Source organism: Antechinus flavipes, chromosome 4 (genome assembly GCF_016432865.1).
Source record: "Antechinus flavipes isolate AdamAnt ecotype Samford, QLD, Australia chromosome 4, AdamAnt_v2, whole genome shotgun sequence".
Taxonomy (NCBI): Eukaryota; Metazoa; Chordata; class Mammalia; order Dasyuromorphia; family Dasyuridae; genus Antechinus; species Antechinus flavipes.
Genome location: NC_067401.1, coordinates 184,762,682 through 184,785,371, shown reverse-complemented (window position 1 = coordinate 184,785,371; position 22,690 = coordinate 184,762,682). Strand labels below are relative to the sequence as shown.

At 38.9% G+C, this 22,690-nt stretch overlaps 1 protein-coding gene across 1 annotated transcript; it reads left to right on the top strand.

Annotated features, from left to right (window-relative positions):
* Positions 1 to 6,101: 6,101 nt before the first annotated feature.
* On the top strand, positions 6,102 to 22,629 carry ALOX15B (arachidonate 15-lipoxygenase type B). The gene is made up of 14 exons (XM_051995748.1): positions 6,102 to 6,248; positions 6,374 to 6,593; positions 7,187 to 7,268; positions 10,513 to 10,609; positions 10,683 to 10,821; positions 13,886 to 14,058; positions 15,578 to 15,724; positions 16,490 to 16,693; positions 17,012 to 17,098; positions 20,061 to 20,230; positions 21,191 to 21,312; positions 21,410 to 21,510; positions 21,797 to 21,958; positions 22,154 to 22,629. Exons 1-14 carry the CDS (start codon positions 6,102 to 6,104, stop codon positions 22,331 to 22,333), a joined length of 2,031 nt encoding a protein of 676 aa, XP_051851708.1. The 3' UTR covers positions 22,334 to 22,629.
* Positions 22,630 to 22,690: the final 61 nt, after the last annotated feature.

Sequence of the window (22,690 nt, the reverse complement as noted above, 5' to 3'; positions counted from 1 at the left end):
TAAAGATGCACTTTATTAATATTTAACAAAAGGCATAAAAATATTAAATGCCAAAGTCAGAATTCAAACTCATCTCTTTTAACTAAAAATTCATCCTCAGACTTCCTAATAGGAGACCAAAGCTTGAAGGTGGTAATAAAGAATGATAGCTCTAGAATGCATAAAAGATCAGACTCCAGTTGGCAAGGCAATGATTGAGGTAGTTTTTTGAGTGAGAAAAGTCATCCTCGAACTTCTAAGCCACATAGAACTGGCTGAGGGCAACAGTGAGGTATAGCTTGATCAGTGGTCCTAAACATGTGCTTACCTTGTCTGTGAGCTCTGCCTTGTCACCCTGGAGAAATAACTGGCTATTGGGCCCCATGGAGTCAAAAACATTTGCAGCCTCCAGACAACCTAGGAAAAGCAAAAACTGGTGTCTGACGAATAACTGAACTTTAATCTACACTTTATTTTTATCTTTTCAAGGAAAAATGTGTTGATATACTTTGCTTTTACACCATGGAAATTCTCTAACAAATACTCAAAGAGAGACATTAATAAGACTTCTGAAAATTTTCCCTGAAAAGTTAATTGTTAAAAGAAAGGAAGGCTATATTAGTATAACTTTAATATTGAGTCAAAATATTGACCAAATTTTTATGGCTTCAGACTGTTGATTTTATTTCTACTTTTGTATATATTATTTGTTAGCATCTCCTTTCTCAATTTTGCATCCCTTCATTTGTCTTCTCGTTTTTTTTCCACCAAATTCTTCATATTCATCATTTTTTTCAGTAAAGTCATAACATTCCTTTGCATTTCAATGCCACAGGTTTCTCAGTTATTGACCAATCCTTGGGACATTTTGTTTCATATATATCACAACCAATACTGCTATGAACATTTTTGTACTTGTTATTTTGAAATGGGCTTTTATAATTGTTAATAATTTCCTTGTCACTTAGACTTTTGTGGTGATTTAGTTTTTCTCTAATAAAATTCTCTTTTAAAAAAATGTTTTGTGGAGGATCTTTTTGACATTGTTGTCACTTCCCAATGACCATGTCCCACCCCTAAAAGAATCAAAAGTCATTAACACCTTTAAAAATGTATGTCTCACTTTGCAAGGATAGCCCACCCTCTTTCAGCTGAGAAGGGACAAGCATACTTTACCAACAGCCTCTGAAGTCATGGTGGTTCCTAAGATTGGAATTTTAAACTTCTTGATGTTGTCTTCTTTTAGATTATAGTGGTCAATTCGTGTCCTTCCTTAGGAAGCTAGTTGATACAGTGGATTGAGTCCTGACCTTGTAGACAAGAAGATGTGAGAACATATCCTACATCTTGGTTACTACAAAGTACTCTTGTTTACTAAAAAGCATTCTGCTGTATTTTTTACTTACCTGGAACTTTTCCCAGTATATTTCTAAATTACTTCTGAGAACCAATCTTTTGTTCTCATTGCTACTAAAAGAACCTAGTCATGCACAAGGTTCATTATGTCATTACTTTATTTTTCAAATAAATTCCGAACTCTTTAGTTTGACATTCTCAATCTGGGCTCTATACCACCTCAACAACATCATCATCTCACCCCCTCTATCCCCACTATACCCCATATCTACCTCCTATATTTCTCCCATTCCATACTGTCAAATTCTGTTATTTACCAGTCAAACTGATGCTGTTTGAGTGGTCTAGATTCCTGGTGGTCTAGAGGTTAGTGGCTATAAGAGAGTTATTAAGAATCCCCTTTAAATCGGCTGTAGATTTTAGGAATGAAAGAATTCACTCATTCCCAAATACTAGTTGCAAAATGAAAGTTTATTGTTAGATAGAAATCAGCTTATCCAGAGACTGACTTCTATAGTGGCGGATCCATGGAAAATGGAGTTTTCCACTAAGAATGCAGTTCTCAGTGGACAGAAGGTCCTGGGGAAAAGGGAGCTGCCAAGGTCCATCTGCAAAGACTTTAGTTGATGGAAGCTTATTATATTGGGTATCTTAGTGGGGGTTGGGAGGCCTGAGCAAATCAGAACCAGTGGGGGTTGGGCAGCCCAAGCAAGTCAGAATGGAAGCTGGGACAAGCTGGGATCTCCTATTGGAATTCAAAGGGATGCTTTTTGACCAGGATTTGTAATTGAATCAAAAGCTCTGGCATTTTGGAAAGACTACTTGTCTGGGGAGGATAAGCCTCAGCCAGGAAGGGCTGGGAATCTGAAAGGAATCACAGATCATTAGGAAATAACAGTTTCTTTTTTTTTTTTTTTAATAACTTTTTATTGACAGAACCCATGCCAGGGTAATTTTTTTACAGCATTATTCCTTGCACTCACTTCTGTTTCTGATTTTTCCCCTCTCTCCCTCCACCCCCTCCCCCAGATGGCAAGCAGTCCTTTACATGTTGAATAGGTTACAGTATATCCTAGGTACAATATATGTGTGCAGAACCGAACAGTTTTCTTGTTACATAGGGAGAATTGAATTCAGAAGGTATAAATAACCCGGGAAGAAAAACAAAAATGCAAACAGTTTATATTCATTTCCCAGTGTTTTTTCTTTGGGTGTAGCTGCTTCTGTCCATCTTTGATCAATTGAAACTGAATTAGCTCTCTTTATTGAAGAGATCCACTTCCATCAGAATACATCCTCAAACAGTATCATTGTTGAGGTATATGATGATCTCCTGGTTCTGCTCATTTCACTTAGCATCAGTTCATGTAAGTCTCTCCAAACCTCTCTATATTCATCCTGCTGGTCATTCCTTACAGAACAATAATATTCCATAACGTTCACATGCCACAATTTTCTCAACCATTCTCCAATTGATGGACATCCATTCATTTTCCAGCTTCTAGCTACAAACAGGGCTGCCACAAACATTTTGGCACATACAGGTCCCTTTCCCTTCTTTAGTATCTCTTTGGGGTATAAGTCCAGTAGAAACATTGCTGGATCAAAGGGTATGCACAGTCTGATAACTTTTTGAGCATAGTTCCAAATTGCTACTAACAATGTATCAGTGTCCCTGTTTTCCCACATCCCCTCCAACATTCCACATTATCTTTCCCTGTCACTCTAGCCAATCTGATAGGTGTGCAGTAGTATCTCAGAGTTGTCTTAATTTGCAGGAAATACAGTTTCTTAAAGAGACCCCTACCTACTTCAAAACATGACTACTGAAACATTTCCTTGGAATGTGCTCTGCACATTTATTCTTATGCCTTTCTGGATGCTATTCTTTTCTACTTGGAATTTTTTTCCCCTCTTCCATCTCTGTAGGAATATGAGCTCTTTTAAATATCAATTCTAAGAGAATTCTTGCTAAAAATATTTATATCAGGAAAAATTTTTGTAAACTTAGCAGGTAGTTTTAATCTTTAGTGGGTTTTCATTTATTTATTTATTTATTTAAAGTTTTCCCTCAGTTACATTTAAAAATTTTTTTACATTTGTTTTTAAGATTTTTGAGTTCTAGGTCTCTCCCTTATTCCTTCTGGGTAAACTGATTTCTATCTAACAATAAACTTTCATTTTGCCCGAAAAGATAGTAGTAATAATAATAGGTCATATTTAAATACTACTAAACTGCCTAAGATAGCTAGAGATGCAGAGACACAGTGAAAGAAGAAAATAGAGGTAGAAATGAAAGTAGAAGGGCTGAGTAAGGGAGATGACAGTAAAGAAGAAGAAAGGCAGAAGTAGGTAGGGCTGTGATGAAATAGGTTATGGGATTTGGCAAGGCTTGGGGAGGGGGAAAATTTGAGAACTTTGAAACCAGCAAGCAGGGCAGTGATGACTAGAATGCAATATCATTCTTTTCTGACAGTTCAAGGGCTGGGGTGCAAAGAAAATTTAGAGTAGCTTTGTTATCCTCCAAAGCCCTCAATCACACCCTGCCCCAATTAGATCTCAGCAGAAGCTAAGGTGAGGGTATGAACTAGGGTGAGTCAGAGTAACTGGAGATGCTTTTTGGACAGAACATACAAAAATGTTCTTTTACCTGTTTGCTGATTAAATGTTCCATTTCCACAGGACTGTATGTGTGGGAGCTCCAACTTAATGGTACTTTTCTGTCCCATGGCTAGCAAACTCCCTTTTCAATCAAGCAAAACAATTATTTAAAATGATGATGAATCTCTGTTTATAGATTCTCCTTTCTACTGGAAACTTGCTTAAGGGTATGATAGTAGTATGCCTTCTTTATTTGTGAGACTTTCTTGCAATATCTGTGCCCATTCCTCTTTATGTGCCTCAGGCCACATTAATTCAGAGATGTACCATTCATCTAAAGGAATCAAAGCTTTGGCATTAATCATACCAGCAGATGTTTGGTATCTAGTTTTCTTAATTCATAACTGAACACAGAATATACATGACAACACAAGCACCTAACTTGACACTAAGCTGAATAAATGAGCCTTGGAATGCTTTGGCCATAGATGAGGGGACAATGTCCAGATCTTTGTCTCTCCTGTTTCTATGTTAACTAAGTAGGAAGCAAAATGAGATTACTAGTGAGTGCCATGTCCCAGCCAGAGTCCTGGAAAAGCAAAGCAAGGAAGCTGGCATTTTGAAATCAGGCCTGTCTCAACTTTCCTAGTAGTACTTCCTTTTAAAAAAATTATTATTATAGCTTTTTATTGACAAAACATTGACCTATGCAAAAACTTCTGTTCCAACTTTTCCCCTCCTTCCCTCCACTTCCCCACCGCGAGATGGCAGGTAGTCTCATACATGTTATATTTGTTAAAGTATATGTTAAATATAATTATATGTATACATATTTATGCAGTTGTCTTGTTACACAGGAAAAATTGGATTTAGAAAGCAGATAAAAATAACCTGGGAAGAAAAACAAAAATATAAGCAAACAATAACAGAAAGAGGTAGCACTTCCAATCTACATGATACAAGAGGGAGAAAGAATTTTTTTCTTCCTAGAAGCTTCCAAAACCAAGTTTGAAGATGAAGATGTCACAAAACTGGTGGAATCTGGAATAAGGTCTGCTTGATTTGCAGTCCAGGTGTTACATATAGTTATGTGTTTACATATTATATTATCCCTTCTTTCCCCTAGTAGAGCTCCTTGATTGTTCATTTTGTCACTATTTCTAGTCACTAGTACAATGTCTTAGACTTTGAAGATGTGTAATAAATGTGAATTAGATGAGATTGAACTGGAAATGAAGCAAGAGGTGACACAGATTGAAGGGGGAGAGATTGATACATTATTTGAAAGGAGGGGCCAAAGTTAGGAATAAGGAATTCTGGGCAAAAGAAAGAATAGTCACAAAGATATGAACTGGGGCTAGCTGGGTTTGGGGGAAATAAGGAATCGCTGTTTGCTGTGCCAGCAAAATGAATGTAGACAGAAAGGGGACTTCTTGATTGAGAGTAGAGAGAGCAACAAGGATGTTTATCTTCTTTTCAAAAGGAAAGCCCGGGGGCCTGGACTGGTCTAGTCTCTCTTAATACAAGACTGGATATGAGACAGGCTGACTTTAAGAATCAAACCTGGAGTAGATTTGCTTAAGACTCAGCCTCTAAAGTGGTAAGCTGGAAATCAAGGACATGTTGAGAAGCACGTATGTATCTTTCTTTCTCACAAGGCCTCCTCAAAAGAGAATCTGGAGCCACATATGATTTGCAGAAAGGAAGAATCATTCTTCTTCTAAGTGCTTGTTTTAACTATTCCTTTACTTTCATGCAGTCTTAAATGTTGAATCATCCTTCTCTTCATTGATAATTAAAATCTTAAGCAAATGACCCATGCTTGAGCCCTGGGTTTCATCTCACTTCTTGACTTTTTCCATAGTTTATGATCCCTCCTGGGGATTCTGGGAGGGTTAAGTTTAGGGAAACATTGGGGTGGGACTATGTAGATTCCAGTCCATCTGCTTTTTTAATAAATGAAACAGAAGCCATCAACTTGAGGTAGAGATAGAAAGGAACAAGGCCTAAGAGGAGTCCTTAACCTCCTAAGCCTATCCATAATCTCATACTCATACTTCAATCTTAACCTGGTCTCCATTCTTATTTGATCTCAAATATAAATAGCCATTTCAAACCTATCTTGAATAGCTTTCTTGCCCTGATTCCCATTGCCTTTTTCCCTGATGGCGATATACATTGTTAAAGTCTCTACAGGTTCCTTTCTTGGAGTGGTGTCCTGGGACAACATCTCAGTCAGTTTGGTGGGGACAGAAGGGGAAAGTCTTCCCCTGAAGCTGGGCAACTTTGGCAAAGATTTCAACCAAGGGGTGGTAAGTAAAAAAAATCTGATTCTGATCTTATACCTAATTCTTTATCCTTAGTACAGCCCTGTCTTGCTCCCAGTCCCTTATCATTCCCTCTACCCCAAACAAACCCTTGTGTCCTTTGCCACCAGGAGGAGGATTTTGAAGTGAAGATTCTCCAAGATGTGGGTTCTGAATTGCTGCTGCAAATTCACAATGCATATCCTGAGCAGCCCAAGTCCTCCTCTTTGAATCCTGATGCCTGGTTCTGCCAAGAGCTTCAGCTCATTTCCCCTAAAAACCCTCCTCTCCATTTTCCCTGTTACCAGTGGCTGGAAGGCACAGAGAGCCTGGTGATTCGGGATGGAGCAGGTGAGAATACCTTCCCCACAATGAAACTGGGAACTCAGACATCTGTTCTGTGTACCTAATGTTTAGGAGGGAGAGAGAGAAACAGACTTGTAGCACAGACACCTAGCCCACTGCCAGATAAACAGAAAACAAAAATGTTGAAGAGGCAGGAAAGGGATGCTCAGGGAAGGAAAGACACATGCATTTAGGATCAAGAACAATTCGTTGAGCGTCTCTGGGGTTGGGAATAGGTTTTGGTCAGATAGTGGCACTGAGGCTTACTTCAATGTATTGTATGTTTTAGAAGGAAAACAAGTATTTTCTTTTTTTTTTTTTTAATTTTATTTTATTTAATAATAACTTTGTATTGACAGAATCCATGCCAGGATAATTTTTACACGACATTATCCCTTGCAATCATTTATGGAAAACAAGTATTTTCAATTCTGACATTCTCTGATTTCTGATTCAAGGTGAGCTTTTGAGTCAGGATCAACTTTCAGTCAAGATCATTATGGGACTGAGATTGTTTAGTGTTTAGGGTATTAATGTAAGGTGATGATGTTAGGTTTCCTTTCTCCTCTTGGTGACCATTTTTCTCCTTTCTCCCTTAGCCAAAGTGATCTGGGCTGAATCTTCCCCAATCCTCCTGGAGCAGCGCCATTTGGAGCTCAAACGAAGACAACAGAAATATAGGTGAGAATAGAGAATCTGGAGATATTGTCCATAAACACTATATGAGCTGCTTACCTAGCTGACCCCAGTGGATTTAGAACCCGTCCGAATCCAATAGCTGGGTAAAGTCACTAATGGGCAGAGCTCCAGAATTTGGGGACAAGAACCCTACAAATCATAAACAAGTGCTAATTTGCTTTATTATGGGTAATTATATCCTCAGGGATTCCTTTTATTAATGAAAACACTGAGTCCAAAAGCAAACAGAACAAGAACTCTGCTATGGAAGAGTTGTCTGGCTTCCTGTATGTGCCTGTGTGTGCAGGCCCATAGGTACTTTGAGAGCCTCAATAGGGGACTATGAATTTGCATTTAATCTTTCAGGATTCTTCTTCTCCTACCTTCCTTTTCCTTTTCCATTTGTCTTTTCTCAGGTCCTTTAATTTTTACTTTCTCTCTCCCTATTTATTCTCTCCTTCATCTTACCTCTTTGTCACTTAACTAGAGATGGAAAGTGGAGGGAATGAATGAAGGGTGATCACAGCTGGCAAAATGGCCCAGGGTGTAGAGCTGGATGGAATAAGATCAGTGTTCTTGTTTAGGGTTCTTGTTTAGCATCCTTAAATATAAGGAATGAGGTGACTTAACTCTTAGGAATCAAGACAGGATATTCCTGAAACAGAAGAGAACTAAAGAAAAGCTGGAATAATACAGGAATAAGCCTTATTAAACTATGTGCCAGGCATTGTGCTAAGTGCTTTACAAACATTATTTAATTTGATCCTCACTTGCCCAAGGTCACATAATGACTAAGTTTCTGAGAATGAATTTGAACTCGGTCTTCCTGATTTCATTGTGCCACCTAGCTGCCTCTAAGAGTCAGAAAAAGGGACAGATGGAAATAATTGAGAGATGTCATAGAGGAAAAAAAAATCAACAATACATGGCAACTGTTTGAATATGAGAAATGAGGGAGAAGGAAGAGTCAAGAATGACTACCTAACCTTTAGAATTGAAATGATTGAAGGGATGGTGATGCTGTCAGCAGAGTTTGGAGATAAAATGGGCTTTAGAATAAAAAATGAAATCCTTTTTGAATATGTGGCATTTGAGATGTCTTTGGAATATTTAAGATGCCTGGTAGGAAGTTAGTAATACAAGATCAAAATCAGCTGGAATTCAGGAAAAAGATTAGAGATGTATGTATAGATTTGTAGATTATCTGCACAGTGATGATAATTGAACTTGTAGGAGATGATATGAACATAGAGAGAAAGTAGAGAGGGAAGAGAAGAGGTCCTTTAAAACTTTGGAGGACATCTATAATAAAGGGATCAGACACAGAGTGGAGAGACTGAGAATGAGTAGTCAGATAGTAATTCACTCAAAGCAAGAAAAGTGTCAAAGAAGCCAAGAAAAAGAGATTATAAATATAGCTTCAGAAAGGTATAGATGAACAAGGCCTGACAAAAACACATTATGGTTAGCAATCAAAAGAATACTGGTAACTTTGGAGTAGTTTCACTAACATAGAATTAAAAAGTTTTGAGAAATGAGTGGGAATTAAGGAAATTGAGGCAATTGGTATAGTATACGCCTAAAATATATCTAGGAGTTGTAAAAGGAAAAGAGATTAGGATGATAGATTGAAGGAATGGCAAGTTCAAGAAAATGTGTGTGTGTTTTTTTTTTAAGAAGAGAAATGTTGGCATGTTTTTAGATAAAACAGAATCATCAGGAATAGAGAAGAAAGATGGTGGGAGACTCAGGTTGGCATTTAGCAAGGCAAGGCTGAAAGTAGAATAAGGGAGTAAGAGATTCCAGGATAGCTGATAATCTGTTTCAACCACAGGATCCACTGATGTACCACAGAGTCATGACTATGAAGAGGAAGGAGGAAAGGAGCATAAGGGTAATAGACTGGGAAAACAGAAAAGAATAAGGGGGCCTTATATTTTTGGCAAAGGCAAAGAATTTATTTAGGAGAGGTGAAAGAGAAGGAGAGCTGAAAGAATAGGACATTAAACTCAAAAGAATTTCAGGGGCAGCTAGATGGTATAGTGGATAGAGGACCAGCCCTGAAGTCAGGAGGATCTGGGTTCAAGTTCAGATCAAGTCTCTGTCTCTGTTTCAGACACTTAACACTTCCTAGCTAGTATGACCTAGTAAGTCACTTATTTTAAAAATTTGTTGTTATAGGATTAAAAATGTGATCAGTCCTGTGTGCAGAGGTTGAGGATGATAAAATGGAAGATCAGGGTATTTAAAGAATATCAAAATGTTTGTTAAAGTCCCCAAGCTTGAAGAGAAGAAGACTGTGAGCCAGGTACTGAATACCTTTGAGAAAGAAAAGAGTAGGTAGATTCTGGAGATTTAAATATGCCTGTTGCAAGGAATTAGAATTGGTGCTATAAGTGTATAACATAAACATCAAAGGAGAGTTTGCTGAATGACAGTCTGGAAGTGAAGTGGGAAATCAAAAATATGTTTACCTCCTCTTGTTGTCAAAATGGTTGAGGATGAGAGGAGCACCATAAACATAAGGAACCTCATATACATAAAATATACATAAGAAGCACCATATACATAAGACATTCAGTACCTCCTGGGCAGATCCTTGTTTCTGATTACCCAAAATGATAAAAAGAATATGAAGTGAAAACATCTAGGTTAAAGGAAAGTTAATAATAGAGCATGGGTTCCAAAGGACACAATGGAATAAGAAGGCTGAAGACTATGAGAAGGCAAAGCTAAGGTGAATTGAGATGAGAGTATAGGGAGAAAGAATATGATTATGCATATTATATCCAACTCTGTGTTGAATACTCTGTGGCCCATAGTATGCCAGTACCCTCTGTGGGGTTTTCTTGGCAAAATTTGATTTGACATTTCCTTCTCCAGGCACATGAGACCATATTGACCTCGCATATTCATGAATCTAGGTCCAGTGCTCTTATCTACTGAATCACCTAGCTCATGCATCAATCATACCTATTGTACTTGCCTAATTTCAAAAAGAATACATTTTAAGCAAAATATTGTAAAGGAATGTCAGCCCCTGCTCCTAACTTTAGTTCTGAGAAATATTGTCACCATATTTCCACCTATCATTTTCTTTCTGTCCCAAATGCTCCTTTTTTGTTACCAAATATACATCCTCTTATTCTTTTCCTTGTCACACTGCCATCTCTATGTCTGTTACAAATATGGGGCCCTGGAATGGACCAGTAATTTTCTCTCCCATCTTTATCTTCTCGGTCGCCAGGTGGAATGAGTATTTCCCAGGGTTGCCTCACTGTCTGGATGCCAAAAATCTGAAGGAGCTAGATCCAAATCTTCGATCCTCCACTAACAAGAATGTGGTCCTCAAACTTCGCACCATGCCCCCGTGAGACTGCTTCCCCATCCTCATTTCCATTCCCATGACCCATTCAGCTGTCCCCTCCTTCAGCTGGTCTTTCTTTCTGCAGACAAATGGGACTGAAAATGAAGAGGATGCTGGACCGCAAAGGCCCCTGGGAGAGTATGGATGAAATCTGTGAAATCTTTGCATTCTTGAAGTCAGAAGTTTCAGGTCTGTTACCTTAAGTATAAGGGGAATAAGGAATATCAATAAGGGTCAAAGTCTCAGCCCCATAAGTCTGAGCAGTAGTAGCTATGGCTCCAACAATTATGGTCAGCCTACAAATGTTCCGTTTTACATCCAAAAGGAAATCATTTTCTGTATTCAATGGCTTACTTCCTGTCCTGCATGCTTCCTATCCTTACTTCCTAAATATAAGCTTATTTCCAAATGTGATCAAGAGCACTTCCTATCTGCCTTTAGTTACTTCTGTCCAACATAAACTCACATCCTGTTGCCCATGTTCTATCCCCATCTCTGAGCTAGTTTCCTGTTCTGTGTATGATCACTTCCTATCTTATACAAGCTTGTTTCATTATGTAACCAAAAGCTTTCTGCCTTGATTTCTTGTCCAATATGAACTCACTTCCTATGTAAGGTTCTCTCCAGCCCCACCCTTGGGTTATGTGTATGACACAAGTGTCCTGTACAAAGCTTCTTAAATTTATAAGTTGCAACCCCATGTTGCATGTGATCATGTAACTGAATGTGGGAATCACAAAAAAATTGGCAACAGAAAAAGGTCTCTGAATTCAAAAACCAAAAATCAATTAAAAATCAAATGTATAAGGAATTTGAAGTGTTTCTGGCTGTGCTTACCCATATTGCATTACAATACAATTCTGAATATGCAATATGCACATACAAGAGCAATGCCTGAAACACCTGTGCTCAGATTCGAGACAAGGTAGCATAAAAACCCTCTTATAGAGGAAGAAGCCCTGCTATATATGATTACATATACAAGATTTTTTTCTTTTTCTTTTCTTTTTTTTTTTTTTTTGCTGAAGACAATTGGGGGGGGTTAAGTGACTTGCTCAGGGGCACACAGGAAGTGTTAAATATCTGAGGTCACATTTGAACTCAGGTCCTTCTGCCTTCAGGGCTGGCGCTCTATCCACCACACCACCTAGCTACCCCTCATAAAAGATTTTTTAATATGACCAAAAGCACTTTCAGTTGTCCTTGACTTGCTTCCGGTCCAAGATAAACTCCAAGTTCCCCACTCTGGCCTAGTTTCCTCCTTCAGTTGTGTTCTGAGGGGTACAGAAAGATAATCTTGTTCCTTCTTTCTTAATCCCTTCCTCACTGCCCTTCATCTCACATAAACCTGTTGATTGAAAGGTTCCGGGCAAAAATTTTGTAATGCAAATTAGTGTAACACAAATGCACAAAAAAGGCAATGTTGCATCAGGACTGAGCAAGGATAGATTGGTTTTAGTCTGAGAGCATAAGGAAGGATCCATAGCATTGGATAAGCCTCCAAGAGACAGAAATTAAGAATTAGAAATGGGGGTGGAGGGCAGCGCAGAGCAGTTTATTCCAGACACATAAGATTTAGGTGAGCACTGGGCCAAAAAAATGGGGTTAATAGAATCTTTGAATATTCCAGTTTGGTTGGTATGTACTACATGCAAAGGATAGTAATTTGAAATAAAAATGGAAAAGTATATTGGAACTAGATTAGGTAGTGACTTACATGCCAAGCTTTCAGGAATCTGGACTTTATTCAATAGGTAATCAGAGCCATAGAAGGATTTGAAGTAGGAGGAATGATGTGATCACACATATATTAGGAAGATTATTTCTGTAGAATATCTATTGGGAAGGGAAAAGACAAAAGTCAAAGAGAGTAATTAAGAGGCATACCAACTTTTACAATAGCCTAGAAAGGAAGTAATGAAACTCAAGAGGTTGGTATATATAATTAGAGAGAACAGATGGATGAAATGTTGTAGAGGTAACAATTATAGAATTGACAACTTATTAGAAGAGAAAAGGAAGATAACTTGGAGGTTTCAAGCTTAGGTGACTCAGGAAATAGTGGTGCATTCACAGAGCCAAAGTAGTTAGGAGGAAGACCAGATTTGGGGATACAATAATAGGTTCAGTTTTGTAATAGGATGATAAAATGTCAGATCTGGAAGGGATTTATTACTAGAGGAAACCAGGACCTACAGAAGTTATATGTATGTCCAATGACAGAATCACATATTGAATTTGATGTGACACTAAAGTCACCCAACAAGAGATGCCTAGCCTGAAGACTGGAGTTCAAGAGAAATAAAAAAAAAAAAAACCCAAGTTCATGAGTTGTTTATGTAAGAGTAATATCAAATCATTGAAGTTTATGAGATAAGGGATACTGTGTAGATGGATAATGTGTAGATAATGTACAATATGGGTATCAAATTTATTTCACTCTCCACAAAAAAAAAAAAAAAAAAAGCCTAAGATGTAAAGATGCTCATTGACCAAATACAGAAAGATAAAGTACTCAATTAATCCATTAAGAAGGGGATCTCATAAATGTTTTCAGAAATTTGAATGATTACTCTGCAAGATCAAGATCAGATTCTGAATTAGAAGCAGTGAATTGCAGAGAAGCAAATTTAGGCACTGAAAAAGAGAAATCCTATGCTCAGATGAATGGCAGAGCTAGGAGGATAGCTGGATATCCAGACTCCCACTTCCCTTCTCACCTCTTTCCTCTCCCCACTTTTGCCAGAAACTCCCTCCTTTTTAATTCTCTGATAAAGCCACTTCCTTTCTTATAATGACTAAATTTGAATTCTCTTCAATTTTCCCCTACTTTCTTATCTCCCTTTTTCCTCATACTAATTTAACCTGCCATTCAATAGGACTAAGTTTGCCTCAGAAGCCATGACTTTAGTTACAAACAGCAAACATTTTAAGAGTTACTGTGCTGTTGTTACCCACTGAGCTAGGTACTGGAGATTCAAAGACAAAAATGAAATAGTCCATGCCTTTCAAGAAGCTTATATTCTTTTAGGATTTAGAATAGCTAGGAATGCCTGGATCCCAGATAGGGACTGGGATGCTTAGAATAGAGTCAGAAAAACTCAAATCCTTCCCAGGGAAATCAACACCCTACTAAGCTAACAAACCACTTGTGGAAGAAGAAAATTTGTCTTCTTGTCCAACACTACGAAGCCTCCGGAGCTTGGGTTCCTAGGAAGGTTGGGTAGTGATTCTGGTGTCATTTATCTCTCAGAGTATGTAGCTGAATATTGGCAAGATGATGAGTTTTTTGCCTCCCAGTTCCTGAATGGCCTCAACCCTGTCTTGATTCAATGCTGCCACAGCCTCCCAGACAACTTCCCTGTCACCAATAACATGGTAGCCCCACTGTTGGGACCAGGTACCAGCCTTCAGGAGGAACTAGAGGTGAGACACTCAGTCATCTAGATCCTCAGACCCCATACTGTTGGTTCTTACCTCTTCCTCCAACCATGGCTCTCAAAGAACATGGGCAACATCTGGGGGAGGGAATGGGGAGAAGGAGGAGAAAAGTTGGAATAGAAGGTTTTGCAAGGGTCAATACTAAAAAACTACCCATGCATGTGTTTTGTAAATAAAAAGCTACCAAAAAAAGAACATGGGCATTCAGTCCTCAGTTAAATTTGTCACTTCCCATAAAGAACATCTCACTCTTACCTGATGGGTATTTTTAATCTGTGATGCCAAAAACAGAGGGGACAGGGCTAAGTCGGCCAGGAGTTCATGTTATACTCTTTAAGCAAAATGTGAAGTTCCTATTTTTGCCCTGAGGATGACCCATTAAAAAAAAATTTATGATGATGAACCAGTTCATATATATTCAAGGGGCTTAGCAATTTATCATCAATTTTGAGCTGGAGAAAGCCTTCCAGATGTCCAGAGCTGGCCTAACAAATGATTTTTTTGTGCAATGAGGTAGAAAACTGATTTGGAGATCCTTTGAGAGACAGCATACATGGTAAAAAGAGAGTGAGCCTTAGAGTTAAGAAGTTTAGGGTTCAAATTCTCTTCCTCATAGATAACAGTCCAAATACTTGTACCTTAGCACTCTCAGATAATTCTCTAGGATAAATTATAAATTGTGAATCTGCATCCATGGTGGGATCTCCAAATTTGAGAGTCATAACTCTAGCTCTCCAGAAATCACTAGTGACATATCCTGCAGTGGCTGGTCCTCTAAAATTCCAGCATTGGCCATTGGCTGGTTAATTTGTCCTGACTCAATTAGAGATACATGACTTCAGGCAAGTCCTATCCCATTCTGAACCCATTTCCTCCTTCATAAAATAAGTCATCCCCAAAAGTCCCTTCTAGCTCTGCCACTCTATGATATAAATTAATGACTAAGAAGACTTTAAAAATAGTAATAATAATAATTGTCAGTTTTGTCTGACTCTTCGTGACCCCATGGACCAGGGAATTTTTTTTGGCAAAGATACTGAAGTACTTTGTTATTTAGGTGATTTGCCCAGGGTTACACGGCTAATAAGTGTCTGAGGCTGGATTTGAAGTCAGGTACTCTCAACTCCAGACCTAGTATTCTAGTCAATAAATCATCTAGCTGTCCCATAATAATATCAAACATTTATATAGCACTTACTGTGTGCCAGGCCAGTGCACTTTACAATGATTATCTTATTGATTATTCACTATCTTTTAACTCTGGGAAATAGGTGCTATTATCCCCATTTTACAGATAAGGAAACTGAAGCAAATGGGTTAAGTGACTTGATCAAAGTTATACAGTTAGTATGTATGTGAGATCAGGCTTGGACTCATTTTTTCCTGACTCCACATTCACTGCATTTCTTTTTTCCAAGTTATACTTATTCCTTCCTTCTGAGTCTCCTGGAATTGGACTTCCAACAGTTAGAAGATCTATCCTTGGCCCTTTTCTTCCTTTTAGAAGGGTTCTCTGTACCTGGTGAATCATAGCCTCCTCTCAGGTCTCTCCCCTGGACTGATTGATGGGAGACCCCAATATGTGGCTGCCCCAATGACTCTGTTACACCAGAAGCCAGATGGTGGGCCACTCCTGCCCATTGCCATCCAGGTGAGAGGGGTCATGGGGGAAAGAAGATGTGTCATGGGATGGGATGAAAAAAGATGATGTATGTAAATGCATTTTTTAAATATGTCATGATGGTATCTACCACTAAAATCCCTTAAAGGCAAGGATTTGACTTTGAAATCTCAAAAACTAACCAACACAAGTGGCATGTCTATCCTACACTAATTATAAGCTTGAATAGGCTTAGTACAAAGCACTATCAGGCAACAATTTGGGGGAGGGAAGTGCGCAATAACTCTTAAAAAAACTGTTTACTAGGGTACTGAGAGGTTGCAGTCTGCATTGTAATAGGAATAGATATTTTGAAAGATTAAAGTTCTTTTATTTTCTTTTAGAATTCTTTGTTACAAGGAATGACTTACCTGGGGAAAATATTGGGAGAGATATATTTGGAAGTGAATGTCATATTGAAAAGTTATTTTTAAAATGCTTTTAAAATGAAGAAGATGGTGATGACATTTTTTTTTTTTTTTTGTATTTTGAAGTATACTGAACTGGAAACCAGAAGGTCTGAATCCTATTCCTAACTTTGCTACTAATCATTTCTTTCTTCCCTTCCCTCCCTGCCCCCATCCTCTGTTTTATGATGGGACTGGAATAAAGAGTCCTTGAGTTTCCTCCCAGTTCTGAATATCATATAGATTTATGACTCAAGAAGTGTCTTTGTTGAGCTACTGTGATGATCAAAAGCTCAGAAAACATTTATTCCATCTGTCTTTGTCTCTCTGGCATCCCTTTGTTCTTTAGCTCAACCAGACTCCAGGTCCCAACAACCCCATCTTCTTACCAAGTGATTCAGAGGAAGACTGGCTTCTCGCCAAGACCTGGGTCCGAAATTCAGAGTTCCTCGTCCATGAGATGGTCACTCACCTGCTCTGTACTCACTTCATTTCTGAGGTTTTTGCCATAGCCACCATGCGTCAGCTACCCATGTGTCATCCAGTCTTCAAGGTAGGGATTATAGTCAATCCTTCTACATTCCCTCCAAGCCCCAGCCATTTAACCCCTTCCAAAAAATAATAGAACCTTCATGAAGGGTCAAAGGTTTACATATTTAGAACTAAAAGGAAACCCTAAAATCATCTAGTCACAACCCCTCATTTTACAGATGAGGAAACTGAGTCCCAGAGAGGTTAAATGATTAGTCCAAGATCACTTAGATAAAAAGTGGCTAAGCCAAGATGTGAACCCTAGTATTCTGACTCCAAATCTAAAACCCGTCTATTATATCACATGACCCTCACCATCTGTCACTTTTCCTTCCTACAGCTGCTCATCCCTCATTTCCACTTTACATTTCACATCAATACTATAGGACGCATGGATCTCTTTAAACCTGGGGGCCTCATTGACAAGGTCAGAGAAAGGGGAATGGTAGAGATGGAGTGGGGAATGTTGGGGAAAGGAGGGGATCTTTGGAATCTGAGCCTGGCTGTGGGAACAATGAGGAGGATGGGGACATCAGAAGGGAGGACAAATCAGAGAACTAAGAATCCTTAAAGGTGACTGGAGATCTAAGATATAAAATGGAATGGGATGGGGGAAGCTGGGGCAGGATTCAAGGATAAAAGAGAATCTAAGTATTAAGGAAAAGGGAAATGGAGAGATGGCTAAGAGTTGGAGGCCTTCTTGGAGAGAAAATTGGAAGCAAGGCTATCTGAAGCTGGAGATTGGGAAACTGAGGACATTGTCAACTGCAATACAGAATGCTAATAGATCTAGGGACTGGAAGAATAATATTTTTTACCTCATAATTTAGAGAACTTAGTATAAATCTTTCTAATAGCACCAATCAACAGAACTATAACTAGGATGTTATTATCCAGGGCAAGAAGCAGGGAAGACACACTCAGATGTTCAGCCCTGAGATAGGGTGAAGCAGGGAAAAAAGAATTACTTCCTAAGACACAAGGGGATGGAAGGAGGGCATCCTTGTAATTCATCTGATAGTTTACAATCTAATTCAATACAATATGCAGTTGTTAAGTGTTTTTCTAGGAAGTGGGGGTTATTATTATTATTATTTTATCTGGACCTATGATTTGCCCGAATCCCGTAGCCAGTATGTGTCACACTCAGATACTGAAATCAGGTTTCCTGTCTCCACAGCAAGCTCTCTGGTTACTTCTCCATGACACTGATGAGGACAGATAAAAAGATAAAATCAAAACAGACTCTGCCCTTAAGAAGCTTACATTCTATTTGGTGGTTACATTCATGCAGATATTTATATAAGTAATCATTTGAGGAATTAGAGACTAATAATTAATATGGTGATGAAAGAATTTTTTAAGAGAGTGGCATATGAACTGAAATTTGATATAAATAGATTTGCCTGGTAAATTTTAACAACTGGCTCTCCAAAAAAAAAAAAAAGAAAAAAATCTACACACAATACGTTTTAAAGTTTAATTTGTATTATTAGCATTTCTCCATTACATTCTTAAGTCTAGATAATCAACAAAACAATAAATCAAGTCCTGATTTGTAGCATTGCTGATTTCCAAGGTGCATAATAAGTTGAATGAAAATTTAACAATCAACTCTGGTGTCTGGAAGTTTAATGAGAATGATGTGGAATATGTGATGAGGACCTGAAATAGGGTGGTGGTTGCATGAGTGTAGAGGAGAAAGACCTGAGGATATTAAGATTACACAAGATTTGGGAACAGATTGTATAGATGAAGGGGGAGGACAAGGAAGATGAAACTTTGGTGATTAGAAGGAAGGAACTTGTCTTCTATAGAGGAGTTTTGGAGAAGGATTGGGTTTGGGCAGGTGGGGAAGATATATCCAAGAAAAGAGACTGAAAAGCACTGATTAGACAAGAAGGAAGAGTAGGCAGGAGGATAGTCAACGGTATCAAAGGTTGCAAAGAGGCTGAGAAAATGTCAACAAAATTTGCAACTCCAAAACCCATATCATCTTAGAGAAAAGAGTTTCAGCTGAATTGACATAAGAAGCTAGGTTATAAGGTTCAAATATAGAGTAAGAGTAAAGGAAACAAGCAAAGAGCATAGGTGACTCTTTCTAGGAATTTATAAAGGAGGGAGAGAAGCTTGCAGTTTGGACAGTCCAAATGTCCTGTCATTGCATTCTCATTCTAGCGCCCCTGATTATTGTCTGTCCCACCCAGAACAAAACTCAGTAAATCACTGCTCGTTACACACTTTCTGCAATCATGGCCCTCTCCTTGAAAGCAACAACAAGAACACAATCTCCTGCTGTGGGAGAAGGAGACATATGGCCAGGACCTCTCAAGGTGGCATTTCTACTGAAATAAAGACCTCTCTGCTTCCAATGGGGGTTGGGGAGAAAGGGAGGGGAGTCCTCCACCGGTCTATTCTTTCTGCTAGGCTGCCATCTGCTGGCGTCTGGGTTGAACTATTATCCCAAAGTTCCCGAGTTATAATTACCGTTGGAGTAATTTGTCAGTTCTTTTTACTCTGTATCTAATCTTTTAAGATTTAGACCCTGTAACATGTAATGGATACAAGGGATAGAGAAGATCTTAGAAATGGACAATTTCAATTATATAAAATTGAAGAGGTTTTGCTCATATAAAATCAATGAAGTTAAAATTAGAAGGAAACAGTTGACAAAGGGAGAAAAAAAAATCTTTGCAAGTTTCTCTAATAAAGATTGAAAATACAAGGAAATAATTCTTCCTGTGCAACAAGAGAACTGTTCAGTTCTGCACACATATATTGTATCTAGGATATACTATAACATATTTGCCATGTATAAGACTGCCATCAAGGGGAGAGGGTGGAGGGAGGGAAGGGAAAAGTCAGAACAGAAGTGAGTACAAGGGATAATGTTGTAAAAAATTACCTATGCATATGTACTGTCAATAAAAGGTTATAATTATAAAATTTTTTTAAAAAGAAAAAAGAAAGAAAATACAAGGAAATGTTCTGAATCTATCTTTAGTCTCCCCATGAAAATCTCTCTTGGGTAGCTTAACTTGGCAAAACTCAAGGAGAAAGGTGGGGCTAGTACTTTTTATACTTCCAACACCAAATTCCTTTCTCTCCTACACAGTTATGTGTCCCTATCTTATCTCCCCTACTAGATTGTCATTTTTTTTTGAGGGAACCTTTGTATTCTTAGTTCCTAGCCTGGTGTTCTGTATGAATGTTTGTAGGATGAATGGGGGCAGGGAAGCAAAGGTTGGAGGGAGTGAAGGTCTTGGGGCCTTAAGAAAGTAAGAAGAAAAAGAAAAAGAAAATAATTCCTTAAGAAAGTAGGAGAAGAAACAAGGGATATAAGTACTCTCTATTCCAGGAAGGGGAATGATGTCTCTGTTTCATTGCAGTCTACAGCTTTAGGACACGTTGGCTGTCTTGAACTGGTAGCCAGAGGGATGAAAATGCTCACCTACCGTTCCCTCTGCTTACCCCACAACTTGGCTGATCGAGAGGTACAGGGTCTTGCCAATTATCACTATAGAGATGATGGGCTGCAGATCTGGGATGCTGTGGAAAGGTAAAGATTAGGACCCATGGGTCCAAGACCTCCAGATGTTTCTCTGTACTACTTTATACCTCTGCCTACCTTTTATATTCTACAATCTCTAATTCCCCTTAGAGAGCTAGATTTTGGCACCATTTTCTACCTTTTTATATTGTATTTTCTAGCTTTTTCTTTGACTTGCTTCTTTTAATGTCTCAATTTCTGTTGGTAAAACCATACTTGTAGTCACTCAGGTTTGGAGTGTTAGTTTTTTTTAACTTTTACTTTTCCCTACATCCCATGAGACACCTATTGCTATTGATTCTTTCAAAATTTCTCTTAATGGTATCCTCCTTTCAATCTTTTGCTGCTAGGATACTAGTTTAAACTTTCATCCCCTCTCACCTACCTGTTGTAATTTTTCATAATTGATTTCCCTCCTGTCTTTCTCTTTCTCTAGTTCCTCTTGTATACAGCAATCAGATTGATCTCCCTAAAACATTATTTTCATGCCAGTGCTCAAGAATCTACAATGGTCCCCAGTTTCTTACTATTTTTTCTTTGATTTTTCAAGTTTCTCTGTGTTGTGGTCCCAACTAAAATCCCATCATCTACAAGAAGCTTTCCCTAACCCCTCTTAATTCTAGTACCTTTCTTCTCTTAACTACTTCCTATTTATTCTCTACTTATATATAGTTTGTTTGGCATAAGATTTGTTTGCCAGTTACTCCCATAGTAGATTGCAAGCCCCCTGAGTGAAGGAATTGTCTTTTGTCTCTTTTTGTATCCCCAGAATTTAGCATAATATATGTAGTAGTAAATGGTACATACTAGGCTCTTAATATTGACTGATAGATTATTTTGTCCTAACCTTCTCTCCTATTACCATCCAATAAGCTTGCTCACTGATTAATTGATCAATCCCCTCCTATACTGGTTACGCTGAATACACAGTAAATGTACAGGTATTTAGTAAAATATTTACTATTTCAGATTCGTCTCAAATATCATTGACATCTATTACCCAGAGGACAGATCTGTCTTCCAGGACTCAGAACTCCAGTCCTGGGTCCAGGAAATCTTCGTGGAGGGCTTTTTGGGCCAAGAATGCTCAGGTATAGGTTTCTGCTCCTAACATCTCAGTTTTCCCATATCCCACCAGAACTGGTTTCTCTTAGATATCTAGCCCCTTAGTTCTTGCTATCTCTCCAGGTATCCCCACTTGCCTGGAGACCCTGCAGGACCTGGTTCAGTTTCTCACTATGATTATTTTCAACTCTTCTGCTCAGCATGCTGCAGTCAACAGTGGACAGGTGAGCTGACTCATAAACTTCTTACTGATTTTGGGTCCCTGAGAGGGCCTAGTTGGTCTTGAGCTCAGAACTATGAGTTCCTATGAGCTCAGATCTCAGAAGAATAAAACTGGTAACAAGTCTGGGCAAGGCCCTGGATTTCTAAGAACTCAAGATTAGGAGGGAGGTGGGAGTGGGAGTGGGAGAAGATTGTGACTTAGAATTGGGAAAGGAGGGTCCCCTGGAGGGAGCTAGAAGCCTTGGGTCCTGACTTAACTATCTGTGGATGGGTGTGTGTGTGTGTCAGTTTGACTTCAGTGCCTGGGTACCCAACATTCCCACCTCCATGAGACTGCCTCCACCCATAACTAAGGGCACTGCAGACTTTCTAGGATCCCTCGGGGATGTCTCCACAGCTTGCCATGCCTTGATACTCTTCTGGGGTGTCAGTGACCAGGACAGAGATATGGTAAGCCATGCAGTTTCTTATTGGGGCTAGGGCTTGATCAGAGGGATTTTAGATTCAGGACAAAACTGAGAGGTTTGATCCTAGTCTGATTCCCAGATGAGGGAGACCAGAGTGTAAGAGTTGGGAGTTCAAACCTGGGGGAGGAAGGGAGAACCTTAGATGCCTCAGTCCCAAATGTTTCTCCATTATCCACAGAGGCTTCTGGGTACCTACCCAGAGGTGCACTTCACGGAGGAGGCCCCCAAACAAAGTATAGCTGCCTTCCAGAGTCGCCTGGTCCAGATCTCCCAAGATATCCAGGAACGGAATAAGGGCCTAGACCTGCCTTACACCTACCTTGATCCTCTCCATATAGAGAACAGTGTTGCTATATAACAGAACCCTCTCTCTATTCCCACCCAAGAGAAAACATCAGCTTGTCCAACATCATAATAGTATGATGAGCTAGAAAACCAAGAAATCCGGATCCCTACTTCCAATCTAATTCTAGAGCCTTCATATTCCAGCCTTGGATCCCAGAATTTGAAACCCTTATCACTTTTTTCTCTCTCACTCCTGTCTCCAGACTCTGTCTCCTCCACCCCTTCAAAGCAGGTCTATGCCTTTTTGTTCTAAAGCCTCCAGAAATGCCAGTGATACTAGTAAATGATGTCAAGACCTAGCCCTGTCCCAGTATGCTTTGTATAATTCAAACTTTTCTTACTCCTAAATCATACACATTGACACAACTAG